This window comes from Macrosteles quadrilineatus, unplaced genomic scaffold, assembly GCF_028750875.1.
Source record: "Macrosteles quadrilineatus isolate MER2022 unplaced genomic scaffold, UCM_ALF_1.0 Scaffold_7__1_contigs__length_78375512, whole genome shotgun sequence".
Classification (NCBI taxonomy): Eukaryota; Metazoa; Arthropoda; class Insecta; order Hemiptera; family Cicadellidae; genus Macrosteles; species Macrosteles quadrilineatus.
Genome location: NW_026542600.1, coordinates 76,994,644 through 77,013,354, shown reverse-complemented (window position 1 = coordinate 77,013,354; position 18,711 = coordinate 76,994,644). Strand labels below are relative to the sequence as shown.

General features: G+C 35.3%; 1 protein-coding gene across 3 annotated transcripts in view; it reads left to right on the top strand.

Moving 5' to 3' along the window:
* LOC128998300 (KICSTOR complex protein SZT2-like) overlaps window positions 1-18,399 on the top strand; it is a 112,553-nt gene extending 94,154 nt beyond the window's left edge. For all 3 annotated transcript variants that reach the window (XM_054424378.1, XM_054424379.1, XM_054424376.1), the window contains exons 47-59: window positions 412-582; window positions 1,552-1,780; window positions 5,483-5,624; window positions 7,159-7,222; window positions 7,473-7,615; window positions 9,335-9,515; window positions 10,368-10,581; window positions 11,609-11,754; window positions 12,694-12,869; window positions 13,752-13,958; window positions 14,538-14,712; window positions 16,173-16,442; window positions 17,839-18,399. In XM_054424378.1, coding sequence (XP_054280353.1) covers window positions 412-582; window positions 1,552-1,780; window positions 5,483-5,624; window positions 7,159-7,222; window positions 7,473-7,615; window positions 9,335-9,515; window positions 10,368-10,581; window positions 11,609-11,754; window positions 12,694-12,869; window positions 13,752-13,958; window positions 14,538-14,712; window positions 16,173-16,442; window positions 17,839-17,961 — 2,241 coding nt within the window. In that variant the 3' untranslated portion in view covers window positions 17,962-18,399. The remainder of the gene's footprint in view (window positions 1-411; window positions 583-1,551; window positions 1,781-5,482; window positions 5,625-7,158; window positions 7,223-7,472; window positions 7,616-9,334; window positions 9,516-10,367; window positions 10,582-11,608; window positions 11,755-12,693; window positions 12,870-13,751; window positions 13,959-14,537; window positions 14,713-16,172; window positions 16,443-17,838) is intronic.
* The last annotated feature ends 312 nt before the right edge of the window (window positions 18,400-18,711 follow it).

Below are 18,711 nucleotides of genomic sequence, written 5' to 3'. Positions count from 1 at the left end.
AAGTTGTAAACCTTGGTATTTAAAATATTTTTCAAATTAATCCCAACATTAATTGGTTTGCCAGATCTTGAGCACACGGTTATACGACAATATTACTTGGTTTGCCAGATCTTGAGCACACGGTTATACGACAACATTACTTGGTTTGCCAGATCTTGAGCACACGGTTATACGACAATATTACTTGGTTTGCCAGATCTTGAGCACACGGTTATACGACAACATTACTTGGTTTGCCAGATCTTGAGCACACGGTTATACGACAATATTACTTGGTTTGCCAGATCTTGAGCACACGGTTATACGACAACATTACTTGGTTTGCCAGATCTTGAGCACACGGTTATACGACAACATTACTTGGTTTGCCAGATCTTGAGCACTTGGTTATACTATTTATCTTGTTTCTAGATAATTCTGCACACCTACAACTGGGCGAAAGACTTGGTAGAGTTGCTAGTCAAACAGATAGGTATGTTGGGCCAGTGGCTCACTGCTAGGTCAAACCTTCAGATTGGAGTCACTTGTCAGAAAATGGGCCTCTTCCTCAACCAGCCCATGGCCAGGAAATCTGACTCTCAGGTAATCTAACAAATTACAAGTCTAACAAAAATGCCCATGTTTTTTATGCTTGATTTAAACTTGAGATAAAAAGCAACAAGAAGTGGACTGAAGGATTAATAAAGCACCGTTTTTTTTTTAGTAATTTTTGTCCGATTTTGATGAAATTTGGTTTAAAGGTGTAATGCGGGATAAACTTGAATGAGTTCGCGAACCACCATGTTTGGACCATGGGAATGGGGTTTTACAAGAGAAAAATTACTTGTTTTATGGGATAAAAATTGGTTTTTCTCATTTTTGACCCTCAAAACATAAAATTTCTCAATTTCTCTCCAACCCTTCTTAAAGAGGTTAAAAACCAAATAATTTAGTATATCAAATTGTTTTTGTACGGTTATTAGTAACAGAGGAAATTTAAAATTCCCATGTTATTCTTATGGAATATATTGTAAAATGTTGTAGTTTGCTCGTTTATGGATATATTTTGATCAATCTTGGCAAATTTATTTATCTTATACCAAGCTATTAATATTTTATTAAAAACACATTATTTATTAATTTCCTTGTAGCAGCAAACCTAGGTACTCGTTAAACCTAATGTTATTTAAATTTAATTGAAAATCAATTCAATCTGGAAAATTACGGCGGAAGTATTTTGGTGTAGATCTAAAGGCAAAAAATTTAATTCATAGTAAATTAGTAGTTTTCAAACAAACAATCTTTTAAAAGTATAAGAGTATTGCATTATTCGTTCTGCCTTTGAATCAAGTTACGAACCGTATTAAAATGTGCAATTTGCACATGGGTCTTCTTGTTGTGTTCCTTAACTGTTAACGTGACAAGATATTAGCAAGATTATAAATTATAATCATTCTCATTTTAGATTCTATTGTACACGAGTTTTACTTGTTAACTGAGATAGTGTATTCCAACAATTGAATGGTAAGTTTGGAACAGTCCAAGTATTTTAACTCTTTGCAACATTTCCAGGTAACCAACAACCCGTTCATGTCACAGATAGGAGATGTAGAGAGCCTGATGACATTCCGAGCGGTTGGCAGCCGTGGTGCGACCAGTAGTGGTGGGCCTACAGTGTCTGCAGCTCACCTACAGGAGGTGTTAAGAGATACAAGACCTGCTCCCCTGAGGCAACAGACCTCCGACCTCGTAGTAGCGAGTGTCCAGCAGCTTCTAGACACCCGTGCCCAGGATAAACGAGGTGCTTAGCTAATCGTCTCTTGAATATGACCAATCATCAAGTTCATTGAATTGCTTACCAAGGAGGAGAGGATGTTCAGAAGGAATCCTCTTCCACATGGAGGTCTGGAATGACATACAGAAAGTTCTAAGTCTAAAGGTAGGGCAGGGTAGACTTAAGTCTTCCCATAGGAGTACAACCAACGGTGTTTCAGACCGAGATCACCCTGATCATAGAGTATGCCAGAGAGAACCTGAGACAGGTCTTCAGGGAAATGAACATCTCAATTTTCAAAGTCAGTCAGGATACACTAACACACTCAACTCGTGCGAGTTCAATTCCAAGATGATCTTAGACTTGAACTCACAACAGTATCTGCCCTGAGCAGTTACAGCATGGTGACGTTGGGTCCTCGACACTCAGGGATAGAAGGAAATGAGGTTTCTGAATAGCTATTGCGAGTCCCATGCCTCTCTTTAAATAAGGTCACTTAAAAGTTACACTCGCTTAGCTGTTGTAGAGAGGTGAAAGGTTGAAAGAGACATAAGACTGTTACAGGTTTGACCAAACAAACGTGTAATAAAACAAATAAATTTAGTAAACAAAGAATTTACTAAGGGGGCACCACAAAATAATAACTTAGAAAAACAAAGATTAACAATAGTAAGAACAAGATTTACAACGTTAAGTTACAAGAAAAAAAATTTAAGATTTAGTTAATATCAAATTATATGACTTGATTGTTTTACATCTTTATGAATTTAGTTATGTTTTTTTACATACTGCTAATGGTCCCTGAAGCACACACACAGACACACGCACTCCGATCTTCGTTGTAGCCCACGGTAATCTCCTTGATTTTTCCTCTCAGGTCCTCCAACTCCAAGACTCGTCACCCTTCCTTCATCTTCTTCATTAGACCTTCTTATTGGCTGATTAGGATTACCAATAGGATGTGTGGCTTATAGGTTCAAGAATCAAGAATATTTATTTGCCATTAAATACCAGAACATTACAATAGGCATCTATAATACAATCGGTCTTAGCGCCTAAAAATTCTTCTACAGTGTAGAAAGCCTTACTTTTTAACCATTTTGTAATTACATAATTAAATTTTTTATTAGGCAACAGCCTCACAATCTCTGGAAGTTTATTGAAGAACAATAGCTGTTGGTATTTATTTATGGATTTTAAAGTACTTGTGCAGTCTAATATTGGGTTTAACAAGATTACCTCTATTTCTTGTGTCATAATCATGAACTGATAACTGTTGATTAAAAGTTAGATTTTACAAAAATAAGATATACATAATTACTCTTCTATCATCTAAAATGTCGGTCCAATTATTCTATAATGTTACATGACTAAACAATTGAACAGGTTATAAATTCCTTACAACAAATGTGGGAGTAGTGATATTCCAATCGTCTATTATGAAGTTTGTGATGTTGTTAACTCAATAACTCAATAACTCATTTATTTAACCAAAAATAACAATTACATGCATTGGTCATGTCATTTAGCAAAACATACAGTTTCTTGACTTAAATAAGAAATAATAACTGTTCTTTTTTTACACTAAGGATACCTATGATCAAACAAGTTTGATAGTTTATTTTAGCCGTCAGCCAGGAACTTACGGACGCTGTAATAAGCTTTATTTAAAAGAAAAGATTTTAGGGTTTTTTTAAATTTCAGATGGTTTGATACTGCTTTGAGGTGAGAGGGAAGATGGTTGAACATTTTTATTGCATTATATCGGAGATGGTTTTGAAAGAAGGAAGTGTGGTGTCTAGGAACTGGGAGGGTATTTGTGGATCTCAAACTATAATGATGGTCTGTTGGAGTGTTAAACTTGCCAGTGTTTTGGTGCAGAAAGGATAATGTCTTGTAGATGTAGAGACATGGGAACGTTAATATTTCGGATGATAGAAAAACTGGTTTACAAGTCTGACGTCTATTCATTGAAAAGATGGCTCTGATTGCCCTCTTTTGAAGGCGGAATAAAAATAGAGTTCTTTTGTTCTCACACCCCCAGATAGGCAAGGCGTACACGAGATGAGGGAAGATGAGACCGTAATAAGCAGAAAGAAGGACATCGGGCTTAGATAGCTTTGCAAGGGTGCGGATGGCAAATATCCCTGAACTTACCCTATTGATGACGTATTGAATGTGGTCATGGAAATTAATCTTCTCATCTAAGATCAGCCCAAGAAACGGTGTCTTCTCTATTGGGTGTACTGGAACTTCATCCAAGTGAAAACTAAAATACTTAGAAGATCGATCAGAGATATGAAAATTGAGAAGTTGAGTCTTTTGAGAGTTTATCGAAAGCAGATTATTCTCAAACCACTGAACTAGCTTGTTGGCTTCAGAGAAGGTCAATTGCTCAAGAGTCTCTACATCAGGGCTGGACAAGGAAAGAGATGTATCGTCGGCATAAAGAATGGTCCTGGCCGATTCAACACCCAAGGGAAGGTCGTTAATGAACAGGAGAAAAAGTGTAGGGCCTAAGATGGAGCCCTGGGGCACACCTCTCGAGACAGGGAGCTCAGGTGAATTGAATTTCCGCAGAAATCCATGCTCATCGACTGACGATACCCGTACACACTGCCTCCTGTCCCTCAGGTATGACCTGAACCATTCTAACGCCAAACCTCTTATCCCATAGTTATGTAATTTTTCTATTAGAAGGTCATGATTAACAGAGTCAAAAGCTCTACTCAAGTCAAAAAGCAGTCCCGTGGAACAGTTTCCTTTATCAAGAGAGCAGACTATGTCATCAATGAGGGCAAACATTGCACTCGTCGTAGATCTATCTTTCACAAATCCGTGTTGGTTTTCACATATTATATTATGTTGTTTTAAAAAATTTGTCAAACGAATTGAAACAACCTTTTCAAAAATCTTCGAGATAGCAGTCAAAATGGATATAGGCCGATAGTTATTGAGGTCTTTTTCATCACCCTTTTTATGTACTGGTCTGACTATCGAAAGTTTTAAGGCATCTGGAAAACAACCCGAGACAAAAGAGAAATTAATCAGGTGGCTAATTGGTCCAGCTAGTAGATCTGACATACTCTTTAAGATTTGTACTGAAATTTCATCTGAACCAGCAGAATTTTTGTTTTTCAGAGAGGCAATGACTTCTTTTACTTCTTCCTTTGTTGTTGGATGGAGGAAGAGTGAGCCTTTAGGTCGTCCTACCAATGCATCGCTTGTTTTCAATCCATTCTCTGAGTTATTAACATTGACTTTGACAAAATTATCATTGAATCTGGAGGCAATGTGCAAGGGATCGTAAGTCGGCTCACCATTATCATCTCTGATACTGATTGTTGAATTCCGATCTGTCGATTCTGTCTAGTGGGTCGACTTTGAGATTGTTTACATTTCCACGAAAGGTGAATTAAATGAAAAATGGCTGGTGATTGGTGATCTCTGGAATCACAAGGAATGATAGTGTCAATGATTATTTTTTTCTCTTGGGAAACTGAACAGTCACATGGTAGTCTTATCTCTAGAGTTCCGGTTCTCATATGTGGGATGGTTTTGATGTGAATTTGTTCAAACAATTGACTATTAAACCACTTTAAAAAAGTAATAATGAACTTCTAAAATATAATGAATAATAAATTAATAAAAATGATTCCGACTAAATTAATATGGTTGTACAAATGTCTTTGGCACCTGTATTTAGTTATTGAAAGTGTGTCTGTACAGGTCACCAGAAGAAGCTGTACACAATGTGGCAAATGAGAGGGGGGACCTCCAATACCTCCATAGTTGAGGATGTACTAGAAGTGTTCATGCTTTACTCAAGGGTTATTCACTACTGTGTCACTCCATTGCTGTTCCTGCCAAGGTGATCATAACACTCCTGAATATATTTCATCAAATTTGAAGAGATTCTATTCAATAGAAAAAAAATCATAGGGAAAATACATTAATGTTCCATTGTACAGTTGGATTTTTGAAGCTAGAAGCGGTTAAGGTTTAGTGGAATATTTTTGAAGATTTTGAAGATGTTTTTGGCTGTAGTGAGATCATGTGTTAATAAGCGTCAAATTTTGAGGTTAAATCAAAACAAACAAACTGGCATACATTCTTGGATTTGTCAATAGTTAAATATATTTTAAATTTAAACTTACTCTAGCCTACTTTTATAAAAGTACTTGGCCATTTTTAGAGATTATTTACTGTGAAATAGAGACCTGATTCCTAATTCCAAATAAACTAATGATTAAGTTGTCATTAAATTAATGTCTCCAAATGATAAGTGATGTAAGGTAACAAATTTTAAGGGGGATAAAAAATTGCATCACACTTTGAAAATAATTAATTTGGACAAGCAAATATAAAAATATTGAATCTTCTTGCAAAATTAATGTTGATCATTATATTAATAGAATAATGTAGTTGCTATGACTGGGATACACATAAAATAACTGTTGGGACATACAGTAATGATAATTTACGTTTTGTTTGGAAATATCTTAAAAAATAAATATAGACCCAGCTTTTAAGGGTTTTAAGTTAGGGACCAGAATTAAATACTCTTGAGATGACGAGGTAAACCTTTATAGACTAACACTTTTACCAATTTAAATTATAATTAACAGCTAATTGTATTGCTAATAATTCACTAATGCAATCTGATAAGTTCACCACGTACGTAACAGGAGGATAACATTATACGATAGGCCAAGGAAGCAAGATTCGAGTTTGGTTTATAAAATGCAGTAGCCTAAATACTGAATGTTTTTTTATAAATGTGACAATAAAATATACTAAATTAATTCATTTTATATTAAATAAGCATTCTTTCGTAAGTAATACAACACGGGCCCTAGATGCCTAATTGACAACATGCCAGTTTGTTTGTTTTGATTTAATTTCAAAAGTTGACATGTATGAATGAACACATGATTCCACTACAGCCAAAAAGGATCATCTTCAAAGACATTCCTCCACACCTTAACCGCTTCTAGCTTAAAAAAATCCAACTGTAGTTTTATGCTTATCTGCTTCATTCAGGGAAGTTATATTGGTCAAAGAAAGAAAATCAAAATTTAAATTTTTTCCAAATTTGTGTTGTTAACCAGATATCTGCCATTTTGTATTTTTTACATAAACATTTTTATCTTTAAATTGTTTTAACCAATCTATATGAAACTTGGTATGTATATCAAGGTAAAACTTAATATAGTATTTTTACACTAGTTATTACTCGGGCATATACAGTATTGCCCTAGTCGTTCATTAAAATACACTTTATACAACTGATACATTTTGTCATGTTTTGTCTCAATGTACAATTTCAATTGTTGACGTTAAATTGTGACAGTTGATTGGAAAATGTTTATATCTTACAACTAAAACTATTCCTACTTTTGCAGATGGAGAGTTCAAAGTGCCTCAACACGTGATTCATCTCTGAAATCCCACAAAAGTATATCTCAGGTAAGATACATTTTTACATTTTTTAACATTTTTAGGGACATTCCTCAAACTGCAGTTTATGAAATAGGAGAATACAAATAAAACTAAACTCAAACTCTAAAAAATACTAAAACGAACAGAAATACTGACTACTGAGCCTTAATTTGTTCGGCAACTTAAAAAATCTTTGATCGAATAGGGAGCTTGTTCTACTCTACGTAGTCTAAAATTTACTCACAAACAGTCTAAAATTTGTTTATCGATTGTACAGAGTTCACTTCAAGAATCATCTCCGATATTGGAAGAAAAATGGCATCAAAATCTGTGCAGCAACTTCATCAATGAATACAAGCAATATCTTCAAAGTCTGGGCTTCATCCCTGTTCAGATTGTGGCTTCCTCTCCAAAAAAAGGGTTGGTATCATTGCTCCACCCCTAGTTTTGCCTCTGCCTTTTCCTTATTCTTAAGTTATTTCATTAAAAACATTTTTAAATAACTCAAACTATAATATGCCTTTGTTGTACAAATATCAAGTAATGGAGTAAAAATAGAAATCTTATTAGGGGCTGCAGTTAGTGGTTAAAGCCTAGAGTATAAAAGGGTTATCCAGAAAGTAAAGAACGTTTCTTTCTGACACCGCTAGGCGCTCGCCGATCTTGTACATTTTGGTCCATGCACACTCGGCAACTCAGTCGGCGTCCAGCTGTGACAACTCGAGCATTCTCTCGCTGTTCGTTTTTTCACAATTTCAACTTAAGATGAGCGATTAAAAATCCCGCCAGTTAAGAGGTGCGGTCAGTAATACGATTTTTGTTAGCAAAAAACTTAATACGAATAAACATTTATCACCAAGTTTGTGAAGTTTAAGGAAACAACGTAATGAATTAAAGTTCTGAAAAAATGGTGCAGTCCGATACCCGATAACGGAGCTTCTGCTTTGTTGTGTGATAATTTCAAACAACAAAGTCCGTGAAACTCGAGGAGAAGTTTCGGTTTTAAGTTTTTTTCAACAAAAACCATATCACTGACCGCATCTCTTAACTGGCGGGATTTTTAAACGCAGCTCTCATTTTAAGTTAAAATTGTGAAAACACGGACAGCCTTCCTTGAAATGCTCCCGATGTCACAGCTGGACGCCGCCTGAGTTGCCGAGTGCACACGCACCAAAATTTACGAGATCGGCGCGTGCCTAGCAGGGTCAGAGCGAAACGTTCTTTACTTCCTGGATAACCTTAGTAATTCTTCATTCCTGAGTTAAAGTTCTGTACGGCATTTATGTTCATGCCGTTCTTTTAACTTTAACTAATAATATTTTGTCTGAAAGAATGTTACCTAAATAAACTAGGGGATAACGATAAATATAGCACCCGGCATAGAAACAAAATTGCTGTTGGTGTCCATAGATTGGAATTTTATAACAAAAAACCATCATGTGCTGGAAGAAAATTGTTGGTAGGGCTTCCAGAGGAAAATTGATTATAGCTTGAAATATACTCAACTCAAAAAGTACTGTATAATTTTGATGAACTGGAGCATTTACAAGACTATATACAACATTTAGCTTAAAAGTGACATAAAATCAGTTTCAAGTGGGTTAGTTTCAAAATATTCTCTAACATAGTAGAAAGGATTGGTCAAAAGCCAATTTTTAAGCTTTTAAAAAGAAAACAGCTAAATACAGACAAGTTTTGGCAGACATCCGGCAGCTTATTGAACATATTTAATCCTAGGTAGGTATAATAATTCTAGGTTTTTGTGAGTCTACATCTTTAAAGGTCAACATATTATAGTTTTAAAATAATTTATATTATAAAGATGTTAAATGTTCAACACTTTGAATCCAAAATAAATTTTAAATGATTTTTTTGCAGATAGATTTTAGTTGTAAAAACAAAAACTGTATACTGAATTTGATAAATACATCTTAAATAGTTTTTTAGAAATATGAAACACAAAAAGACAAAATTGCGGATATCTCGATTATGAGGCGTTTTGGGAAAAAATGTTTGTTCCTGATTTTAGTTTTATTTTGAAACATTAACACCTATTCCTAAACTGTACTTGTTTAAGGGACACCCCGTATAACCATATTAAACCAATACTGAAAGACACATATCCTTGCCTTTTGTTAGGTTCCGCTCAGCCAAAACTATCCGCAAGGAGGCAAACCCAGCTTGTTATCTCCAGAAGTCTTTGCTGGGAGGGATATTACTGTTTGAACTGAGTATGTCTGAGCCTTTCTTCTACGCCAAGCTGCATGCGCTCGAGTGTTCTAGACTGGAAGGGAAGGCTTCAAGTGGACTCATATCTCAGGTACTTACCAAGAATACTGTTAATATTTCCAACAAACTTGTGTTTATCACACTATACTATACAATAATAATGCTTGATGATTAGGAGTGGGAAAGAAATGTATTAAATAAATAAGAAATCTCGTTGTTTTATACACTATATATAAACTTGTACAGGCTATATAAACTTATAGGCTATATAACTTAACTTCTTTTTTTTTGGAAGTTAAGGTAAAGATCGTTGATTGCTGTCACTAGAATCGTAAATTTTAGTTTGTGAGCTCAGGGATACATTATCATCACTATCCTTGTTCAATTTTGGAATCTTAAACTTCAGAATCACATGACGTCACCCAGGTCACTGACCCGAAAATTCCACGCTAAAGTGAATTTGTATTGCTATGCGCGACCAGCACTGACTTCGTCTGTTGTTTTTGTTAGGTTAGTATCCGAATGATAACAACCAATATTTTTAATATTTTTACCCTGTTTTGGTCTTACAATTTAGCAACATTTCCAAGGTATTACAACTCGCAAAAAATTATAGATTTTTTTTACGCACCCTAATATGGCCTTATTAATGGATTCAATCCAGAATGTCCCAATTGGACTGACTAGAGTTGACTCAGCTTCAGCAGACATTCAATATTGACAATGTCCTCTGTTTCTCCAGCTGTGCTGGAACATTAGAAATGTGCATTTATCGTGACAATAAAGTGATATTCTATTCTAAGGTTTGATAATGGAACTATAACACTATAAAACCAATCCAATATTAGATAGTTGAATGATGATGACCAAAGGTACTTAAAAGAAAATATTCATTATTATACTGAACTCCTCGAATATGTCTGAGCACAAGAGCTTTTTACAGTTTACTCTGAGTTTCTTGGACGAATGTGACAAAGTGAAAGTGTTGATGCATCTTCACTCGTTCACTTACGACTACCACCTCCGTACATTGACCAGGTTCGTTTGTGGAGTTGAGACTTGCTTGCGGACAGGCTATCACGTCACAGGGTTCTTGGATGATTTCTTGAAGTACTACAGTAAAGCTCCTAACTACGCCTACAGCTTAGTGCATTCAGGTGAGTCTGATGTGTGTTTACTATTGAGAGTACATTGTAGTCCCTCAATTGCTTATACATGACTAATATAGGCTATTCACCTTGTCCCAAAACTTTCTTAGGTGACTGTTGAACAGAATATCATCAAGTGGTAGGATATTTGTCCTATTGGAATTTGTCAGTTACACTAATAACACAATAGATTACATTAGACTTGTGAGTCTAACATAAAAACAAAACTCATCAAAACTGGATAAGTATATAAGTTAATATAGTGCAATAGGCTCAACTTGAAGAAACTGGAAATATTTCTTCAATATCAGAACTTAAAACTACTACTTACTATTTTGAAAATACAATACAATCTACATTGTTGCATTGAACGATGTATCGAACAATAGTATATTTGCTCGACTTCGTCTCGCACAGGATTACCATACGAGTCCGGTACACACATTTTGGACGAGTTACGTACAATAGTTTACGCCATACTAATAAATCTGTACAAATCCTTATATATTACCACCAACTAAAGGACTAAAAATCACCAGTCATAGAGGTTATGTTTTTGTTTATAACCACTCATTGCCACCCAAATACAGTATAATCAGCTGATTGGTGCCTGGTAAAACTCATTACAGTACAGTAGTACACAATGAAACCCCATTTGATTAAGCTGGCGGCAAACAGCTGTTTCTGGACTAAATCCTTGGGTGTGAAGTTCGTCAAAATAGTGTAGTGTGGCGTAAAAGTATTACCATCAATACATGGTAATACTTTTACGCCACACAATGTAGATTGTATTGTATTTTCAAAATAGTAAGTAGTAGTTTTAAGTTCTGAAGCATCCCTGTGACATTGGACATATTTTATATAGTTATTTTACAAATAACTAAGCATAAGTTAAACCCCCCTGCTTTTAACATACTTTAGCAAGCATTAAAACTAATAGCAACTTCAGCAATAATTTGAAATACTCTTTAAATGCTTAATAATCCTGTAGGTTTTTGTATAGTTAATTATTATTCTAACAGCAAATTTATTCTAGGAAACCTGGTAATGGCCAAAATGTCCACCCCTGCCAACATGCTGTTTAACTATCTGCTAAGTCATAAAGAGAACTACCCCATGAAGGTGATAAGAGTGGCAATGCCTGGCCAGGAATTGGATGATAATCCACTGTCCATCGGTTCTGTAAGTTTTGACAGACTTTTAAAGAAACCAGTTGCAAAACAAAAGTGATCTGATAATAAGGGCTTAATTAAGTGGCTTTGTACTGTATGTTTTATGTTTATCGTATAACTTAAACATTTTGCCATAGACAAAAAATTTTTAGTAATAGTGTTGTCTTAATTAGCTAGGTGATCAGCTGTGCCTTTTGCTCAGCAGCTTGGATAAATTTCACTTCAGTTGTCCATCCTACTCGAAGGGCCAGTCATACTGCCCAACATAAAACCTCAAAACAGTAGAACTTCCTGGTTCGATTAAGTCTGCAGCTTCCCTCAAATCGTTTAAAAAGCAGTTATTTAAGTTGTTATGCAATAAATGCTGTTATAAGGTAAATGATGTTTCCACTGACTCTTGTACAGTATTGTCATTGAGTATACATGTACTAGAGTAGTCACTCAATGGAGGTTATCGTTACCTGAACAGCACTGTTACAGAGTAGCGTCAGCGGCCCAAACTACTCCACCTTGGGCTTGTCGGTAGAGCAGTTTGGTTGTTTTTTATTATTACTTTCATTGTAGGTTGTAAAATTTCATTTTTGTTGATGAAATTCGTTTGTTTTTTTCTAGTTTTGTTGTTTTACAATACATTTTTAATACTAAATTATTAAAAGGTCCTCAGAGGGCACTGCACTACCGACAGACTTCCACGCCCCAAGCGTCAGCGGCCCGAACTACGTTGCCAAAATCGGTAACAACTAATAGCATTATTTGACAACTCTTATTCGTGTATACTCAATGGTATTATTAAGATATTTGTTTTGTCACGATTATTGTATTGACACTATTCATGTATATTGTGTACAAAACTAATAAAGGATGATTTGATTTGACTATTCCGAAAAATTAGTAGCTAAACATGTTATTTTCATGTGCATTTCTCATCAGATCAGTTTCTATTTTGCAGCCCAGTGAGTATGTGCTGGTACAACAACAGAGTTCCGCTACTCAAGTGATGTACCGAGACAGCCAAGACAACAAACAAGTCTACGAATATGACATTGTCTTGGTCGTAGCCAATGAAGAAAGTTCAGACCCCAGCATTCTGAGGCTATGTTACTACATCCTGCTCACAAGCAGAAGGTGAATATTATTTTATTAAACTTACAGTGGCAATGGTTAACCAACTTCTGCAACTAATATATAAATAAATATAAGCTTTTATGTATGTTTTTCAACGATTTAAGTTTCAAACTCAGACCAGCTGCATTGAATTTGTCATTCGGGTTTGTGTGGAAATCAAGGTCCTATCGCATCAAACCAAGCTGGTTCAAATCTGACACCAGCACCGTGTACTTTCTTATTTCCCTATTCTAGCCTCATTGTGAATTTAATTAACTCTCTCTGTGTTTGGTTCAGATTTCTCATCCTTCTTGTATGTCACATACGTGTAACCCTCATTATCCACCTTATTCCTACACTGAGCTGGAGTGTTTACATCACTATGAACACATAATTTTAAAACAATGATGTTGAACAAGGCTAAGCTATTAAGATTTGATAATGCTAATTGCAAAATCTGTTGCTGTATGCCATTCTGAAATTTTTAATTGGATTAAAGTATAATTTTTTTTTACGTGGTCTGTTTTACTTCAACATACATACTAAGTTTCATAATGATCAGTTGGAAAATTTCAAAGATAAAAATGTATATGTGAAAAAACCAAAATGGCAGATATCTGGTTAAGGAAGCGATTTTGGAAAAAATATTATTCTCGATGTTCTCTTTATTTTGCCCCATACAACCATTTCCACGTTTGGTTGTTTACTTACGGGACACCTTGTTTATCTATGGTATAATGGCAATACTACCAATCAGTGTATAATGCTGTCTGAGAGCCTTTAAGTTTTGTGGGCTCCATTTTTCTCACAAATATTGTAGTACAAACCATACACATTCACAATTGGCGACAGTTAGAAGCTAACATAACCTATCAAACTGATTATGGTATGTTGCTTGTTCAGGGAACCTTATGCTAAACTGGAGAACGAAAGGAAACTAGGCAAGTTCTGCACAGTTTCAACAGCCAATCCCCTGACTCTATACACCCTATCTCGAGAGACAACACCTCCGATACCTGAGGAGACACCTGAAGAGTTGGCTGAGGCTCATCAAAGTTCTGGAAGTTATATGTTTGAGAGGCGTTCCTCATCGCACAATGTTGAGATTAAGTAAGTACAGGCAACTTGGAGGTTTTAGATGTTCTATAATCTCATGTTTCCTGAACAGGAGTGTGGCCGAACCGATTATTTGACACACTACCACTGAAGAAAGCAAACTGTTTTCCCTTTATAGCATTTGGTGGTGTACCTTCTAACAAAATGACTAATGATAATATAGACAGGAAAATTAAACTTTAAACGGATCAACTATTATAGTATGTTGTTAAACAGTAAAAGTTGTAAAAGTTTCCTTGTTTTTTCAGTCATATAATTTTTTTTATGACTTAGAGTCTTTGTTTTTATTAACATTACTAAAATAACACAGGTGCTGATCAACATAAATTGTGAGTGTTTAACAGCAATGAAACATTTCCTCTCAAGCAACCAAGAGTGACAACATTAGCATTACAGTCCTCAAAATGTATTTTTTCATATTGTGATTCTATTCTTAAGATCTTAAAAGTCTCAGAATCGTTAACTATATTGCTTACAGCAGGAGACTATTAGAATTATCTGCATTGGCTCTTTGTTGTCAACATATGTTTCTGTAATGCAAACTGAAATGAGAGAGTTTATGTACGTTTTCAGAGCAGAGTCGGTGAACTACCTTGGATATTATTCTTCTCATGAACAATTCATGCAACAGCTGATCATGGAGCAAGCAAACAAGGCTCGAGGATCTATAGAGGATATCATAACCCAAGTCTCTTTGCATTGCCGCACACACTTCCTATGGAACAAACTTACTTCTTCTTGTTCCACGGTAAACATAAAAGTTGTAGCTTTGGATAGATTTAAATTCATTTAATTATATGGATGTATTCTATAGTTGAACATTTTGTCACTCATGTTCAAAAAAGGTTTTATTACAAAGATTTCTGAATAAGGTACCATTCATTGGACAAACCGCTTTCTCCATGTAACACATTGTAGTTCTATACCAAGCTCTCCCCTTTCCACTATTGTTATATAGTGTTACAAACTATCGTCAAATAGATTACAGAATAGGACCAAAACCAGCTAGAGTCGGGTGGGGAGAGGCGAGCGGCATCCAATCAACTTTCAGAAAACGGTCCACTGTTGCCAAGTTGTGCCACAAGCTCAGTCTTTCTCTGCCCGACAGCCGACCTATGCGTTTTGCAGACATCCTCTTGTTTTGTCAAGAAATCACCTGTGAGCTACGCTCCACACAATAAATACGGACAACACAGTATTACGCGACGTGGACGACCATAAGTACACGCAACGTCCCAAGGACGTGGTGTTCCTTTGCGTGCTCATTTTCATGTTAATTTTGTTTCATATATGATGCTCTAAGCTGAGCAACATGTTTAGACCTGCTATAAACTTGTTTCTACAAACAACTTTGTTTGGCCATATAAATTTACTGTTATTGTTACAGCGATCTATTTAAAAATCATAGCTGCCAAATTTATGCCGAAAGTCAACAACATATTTCCAGAAGCATGTGACCCTATCAAATTTATTTTCATTTTGTATTTATTAATATGTTCATATGTTTTTCAAAAACTAAATCTGGGAATTGTTTGAGCTATTTTGAAGATAATTGTGCAAACAATCAAACCATAATGATGTATAGGATGAATGTATCTTTATTCCAAATATAACAACAGTAACCGATACCACAAAGAAAAAAAAAATTTATAATTTGTAGTGATGAACTACCATACAAGTGGAAAGATTAGAGGCAACGGGATGCCAGGCTTTAGCTGAAAGGCAGCTCACCAGGCAAGAACGATGTGGCAACGTCACCTCCCCTACCCCTTCAAAGGCCGGTCCTATTCTGTAATCTATTCGACTATAAAATTAGTTTCTCAAAACACATCAGAAGCTGGTATCCGATCCTACCATTATGTGAGAAACCACCTTGAAAAATATTAGTCTAGAAATCCAATCATAGCTGGAAAAACTTACACATAGCATTTTTTAGCAGCTAAAACACACAAATGCAAATAAAAAAGTTTAAAAATTATAATCCAACAATTAAGGCTAACATAATTTACATGCCTAAACTCATCTTATTTAACCTCACTATACTAATTCAGAACAGTTATTGATCTGCAGATTGCAGATATTTACCGATAATTCTCAGTCTTGAAGTCTCGTCAAATAGGTACTATGATTGTATTAAGTTGATGATGATTGATTAGTTTTTTAGTATTTTACAACTTTTATATTTATATGGAGTTATTGATCACCCAGGGGTTGATTCCTACCTACGCAGAGTTCTCGGAGTTGCTGAATCTGGCGTCCATTGAGCCCCTAAGCGACGTAGACTCTAGAGTCAGCCCGGTGCTGACACAGCCCCTGGTCTGGTACCAGGGTCTCGCCAAGCTTCTGCAGGCCAAGTACACAGACTTCTGCAAGTCCTTTACATCTCCAGACACAGCTGTGCTATATCATTTGGTGCTGCATCCTCGGGTCCCATTAGGATTCATTATGATCACCTTAGACTCCAATGCATCTCAAGGGGTAAGCTTATTGGATAGCTTAGTGGATATAGTGCTAGCCTTGTAATCAGAAGGTTGACAGTTTGATCCTGGGACAAAATAAAAGCTTTTTGATGGTTTGAATTCAGACTCAATTGTTCTTGATCATTAGGCTTTTAATAAATGATCCTGGCTAAGACACATCTGATCTTAGCCAGTAATAAAGCAACTAATATTCGTTCAACTCTCATCCTGCACTTGTGTTCATCTTAAAATATACAACCAGGCGTATCGTTATAAATGTACTATACCTCTTGGGATGGTATGGTATATCCTCAATCTTCTTTCAGATTTGTCTCTAGTTGGTTTTGGACTTAAATGTTACGCGATTTAAGACTAACTGCCTCTTTTATGCAACTTTTTTTTCTATAAAACACCATCTTTACATGTCAATGTTGGATCAGTTGCTGAGGGTCTAAATCCCGGAAGGGCACACATTTTGTATTTTGTACTTGTTGCTTAAGGTCTATTAATGGGTAGTAGCCGAAGGTCTAAATCGTGGAAGGTCTTAAACTACAGTCAATGAAGAAAACTTATCCACTGTTACTGTTTTAGACCTTGCGGGATTCACACCTTTGGCACACAACCCGTATTATCTAATGAAATGTTTATGAAATGAGAGTTGCTGATGGTCTAAATCCCAGAAGGTCTAATTAGACCTTCGGCATACAGTTTGCATTTTGGACGAATGGCAGAAGGTCTAAAATGAGAATTAGACCACTTTTCGCGTTTTTAAAAATGTGGGCATTGTGTCACATCTATATTAGGACTTTTATAATTTAATTAGAAGATATAGGTTGTGTGCTTAAGGTATAAAATCTTGCAAGGTCTAAAACAGTAATAGAGGATAAGTTTTCTTCATTTAGACCCTCCGGGATTTGGACCTTCTGCTACTGCCCGTTTAGACCCTTAGCAACAAGTTCAAAATCCAAATTGCATGCCGAAGGGCTAATAGACCTTCCGGGATTTAGACCTTCAGCAACACTACCGTCAAACTTGCACTTGCTGCTTAATTTTACTTTTTCTCCATAAATTATTTAAGTTCTTCACTTGCAGTCACCAATACTGTTGGAGTAACTAATAATATTAAGGAACAAGTTTGGTATTAAATTAAAGTATTTGTTAAGTATAATTAAGTTTATGATGTATTGTTAAACAGCTAAACAGGATGCCATACCTTGCAATCGTTACCATCGCTGGTGTATTTATTTTATCATAGAAATCCTTTTGAAATCTTTTATAAAGACAAAGACATTAGTCCAAATTCTGTTCTGATTTAAAGTGGATGTATATAAAATTAAATATCTTCCCTTCCAAAGTGTATTTTTTAACTCCACTGTACATTTTGACAAATTATTTACTTGTGAAACTTGTTGTAGGAAGTGAACATTGTCACCAGTAAGACTCTGGGCAATGAACAAGTGTCCAACGTTCATCTCCCCACTCTCATAGAAGATGTTATCAATGCTTGTTGTTATCAGTTGTGGACAGGACTCGTGTAGCCTCAGCCTCAAACTTTTACATTCCGCAGAGACGAGTCACCAATCCCATCTAGTCACTCGTCTGTGGTCTGGCGATTTATGAAAATGTAAAATAACGCCGCTGCAATTGAATCCAACGGTTTTCTTCAAAAGCAGGGTTACATAATATTAGGTTTGCAATGCCATGTATTGTTTCAAAATTTTTAGTTTATTACAAAATCTGTTTTCATTCCACAGGCTTTTAGTATTTTTTTATGTTTTGTGTTTGCTACGATAGCATAGTTTTTTATTTGACTCTGATTGGCGATCAAAAATAAACTATTCAACCAAAGTTAAGAAATAGCCTCTCCCTCTTTTAAATTTTGTATTATTTGATATAACAAAAAAAAATCTAGCCCCTAATGTGTTATTATTTTACATGTTCATAAATCACCTTCGTAGTTTAAATAGTTTTCACTTTCCCTCATGTGTTTTTAGATATTACGTTTAACAAATTTGTAATTGTTTGTAATTAATACACAATGTTTAATTTTTTTTTTTACTTTCGTAATTGCATAACTACATAAATAATATTATTTTACAGGAATGTACTCAAATGGCTTGTTTGATTGTTTGACAGAATTTGTTGTTAGTAATACTAAGGAGTTTAAATAGTTCTAATTAATTTTAACTGTTAAACATTGAAAAATGCATGTGAACATTTTTATACATTTGCTTTAAAAACTTCTGTGGAAGTGTTAACAAAGTTTTTAACTTATAATAAATATGTGA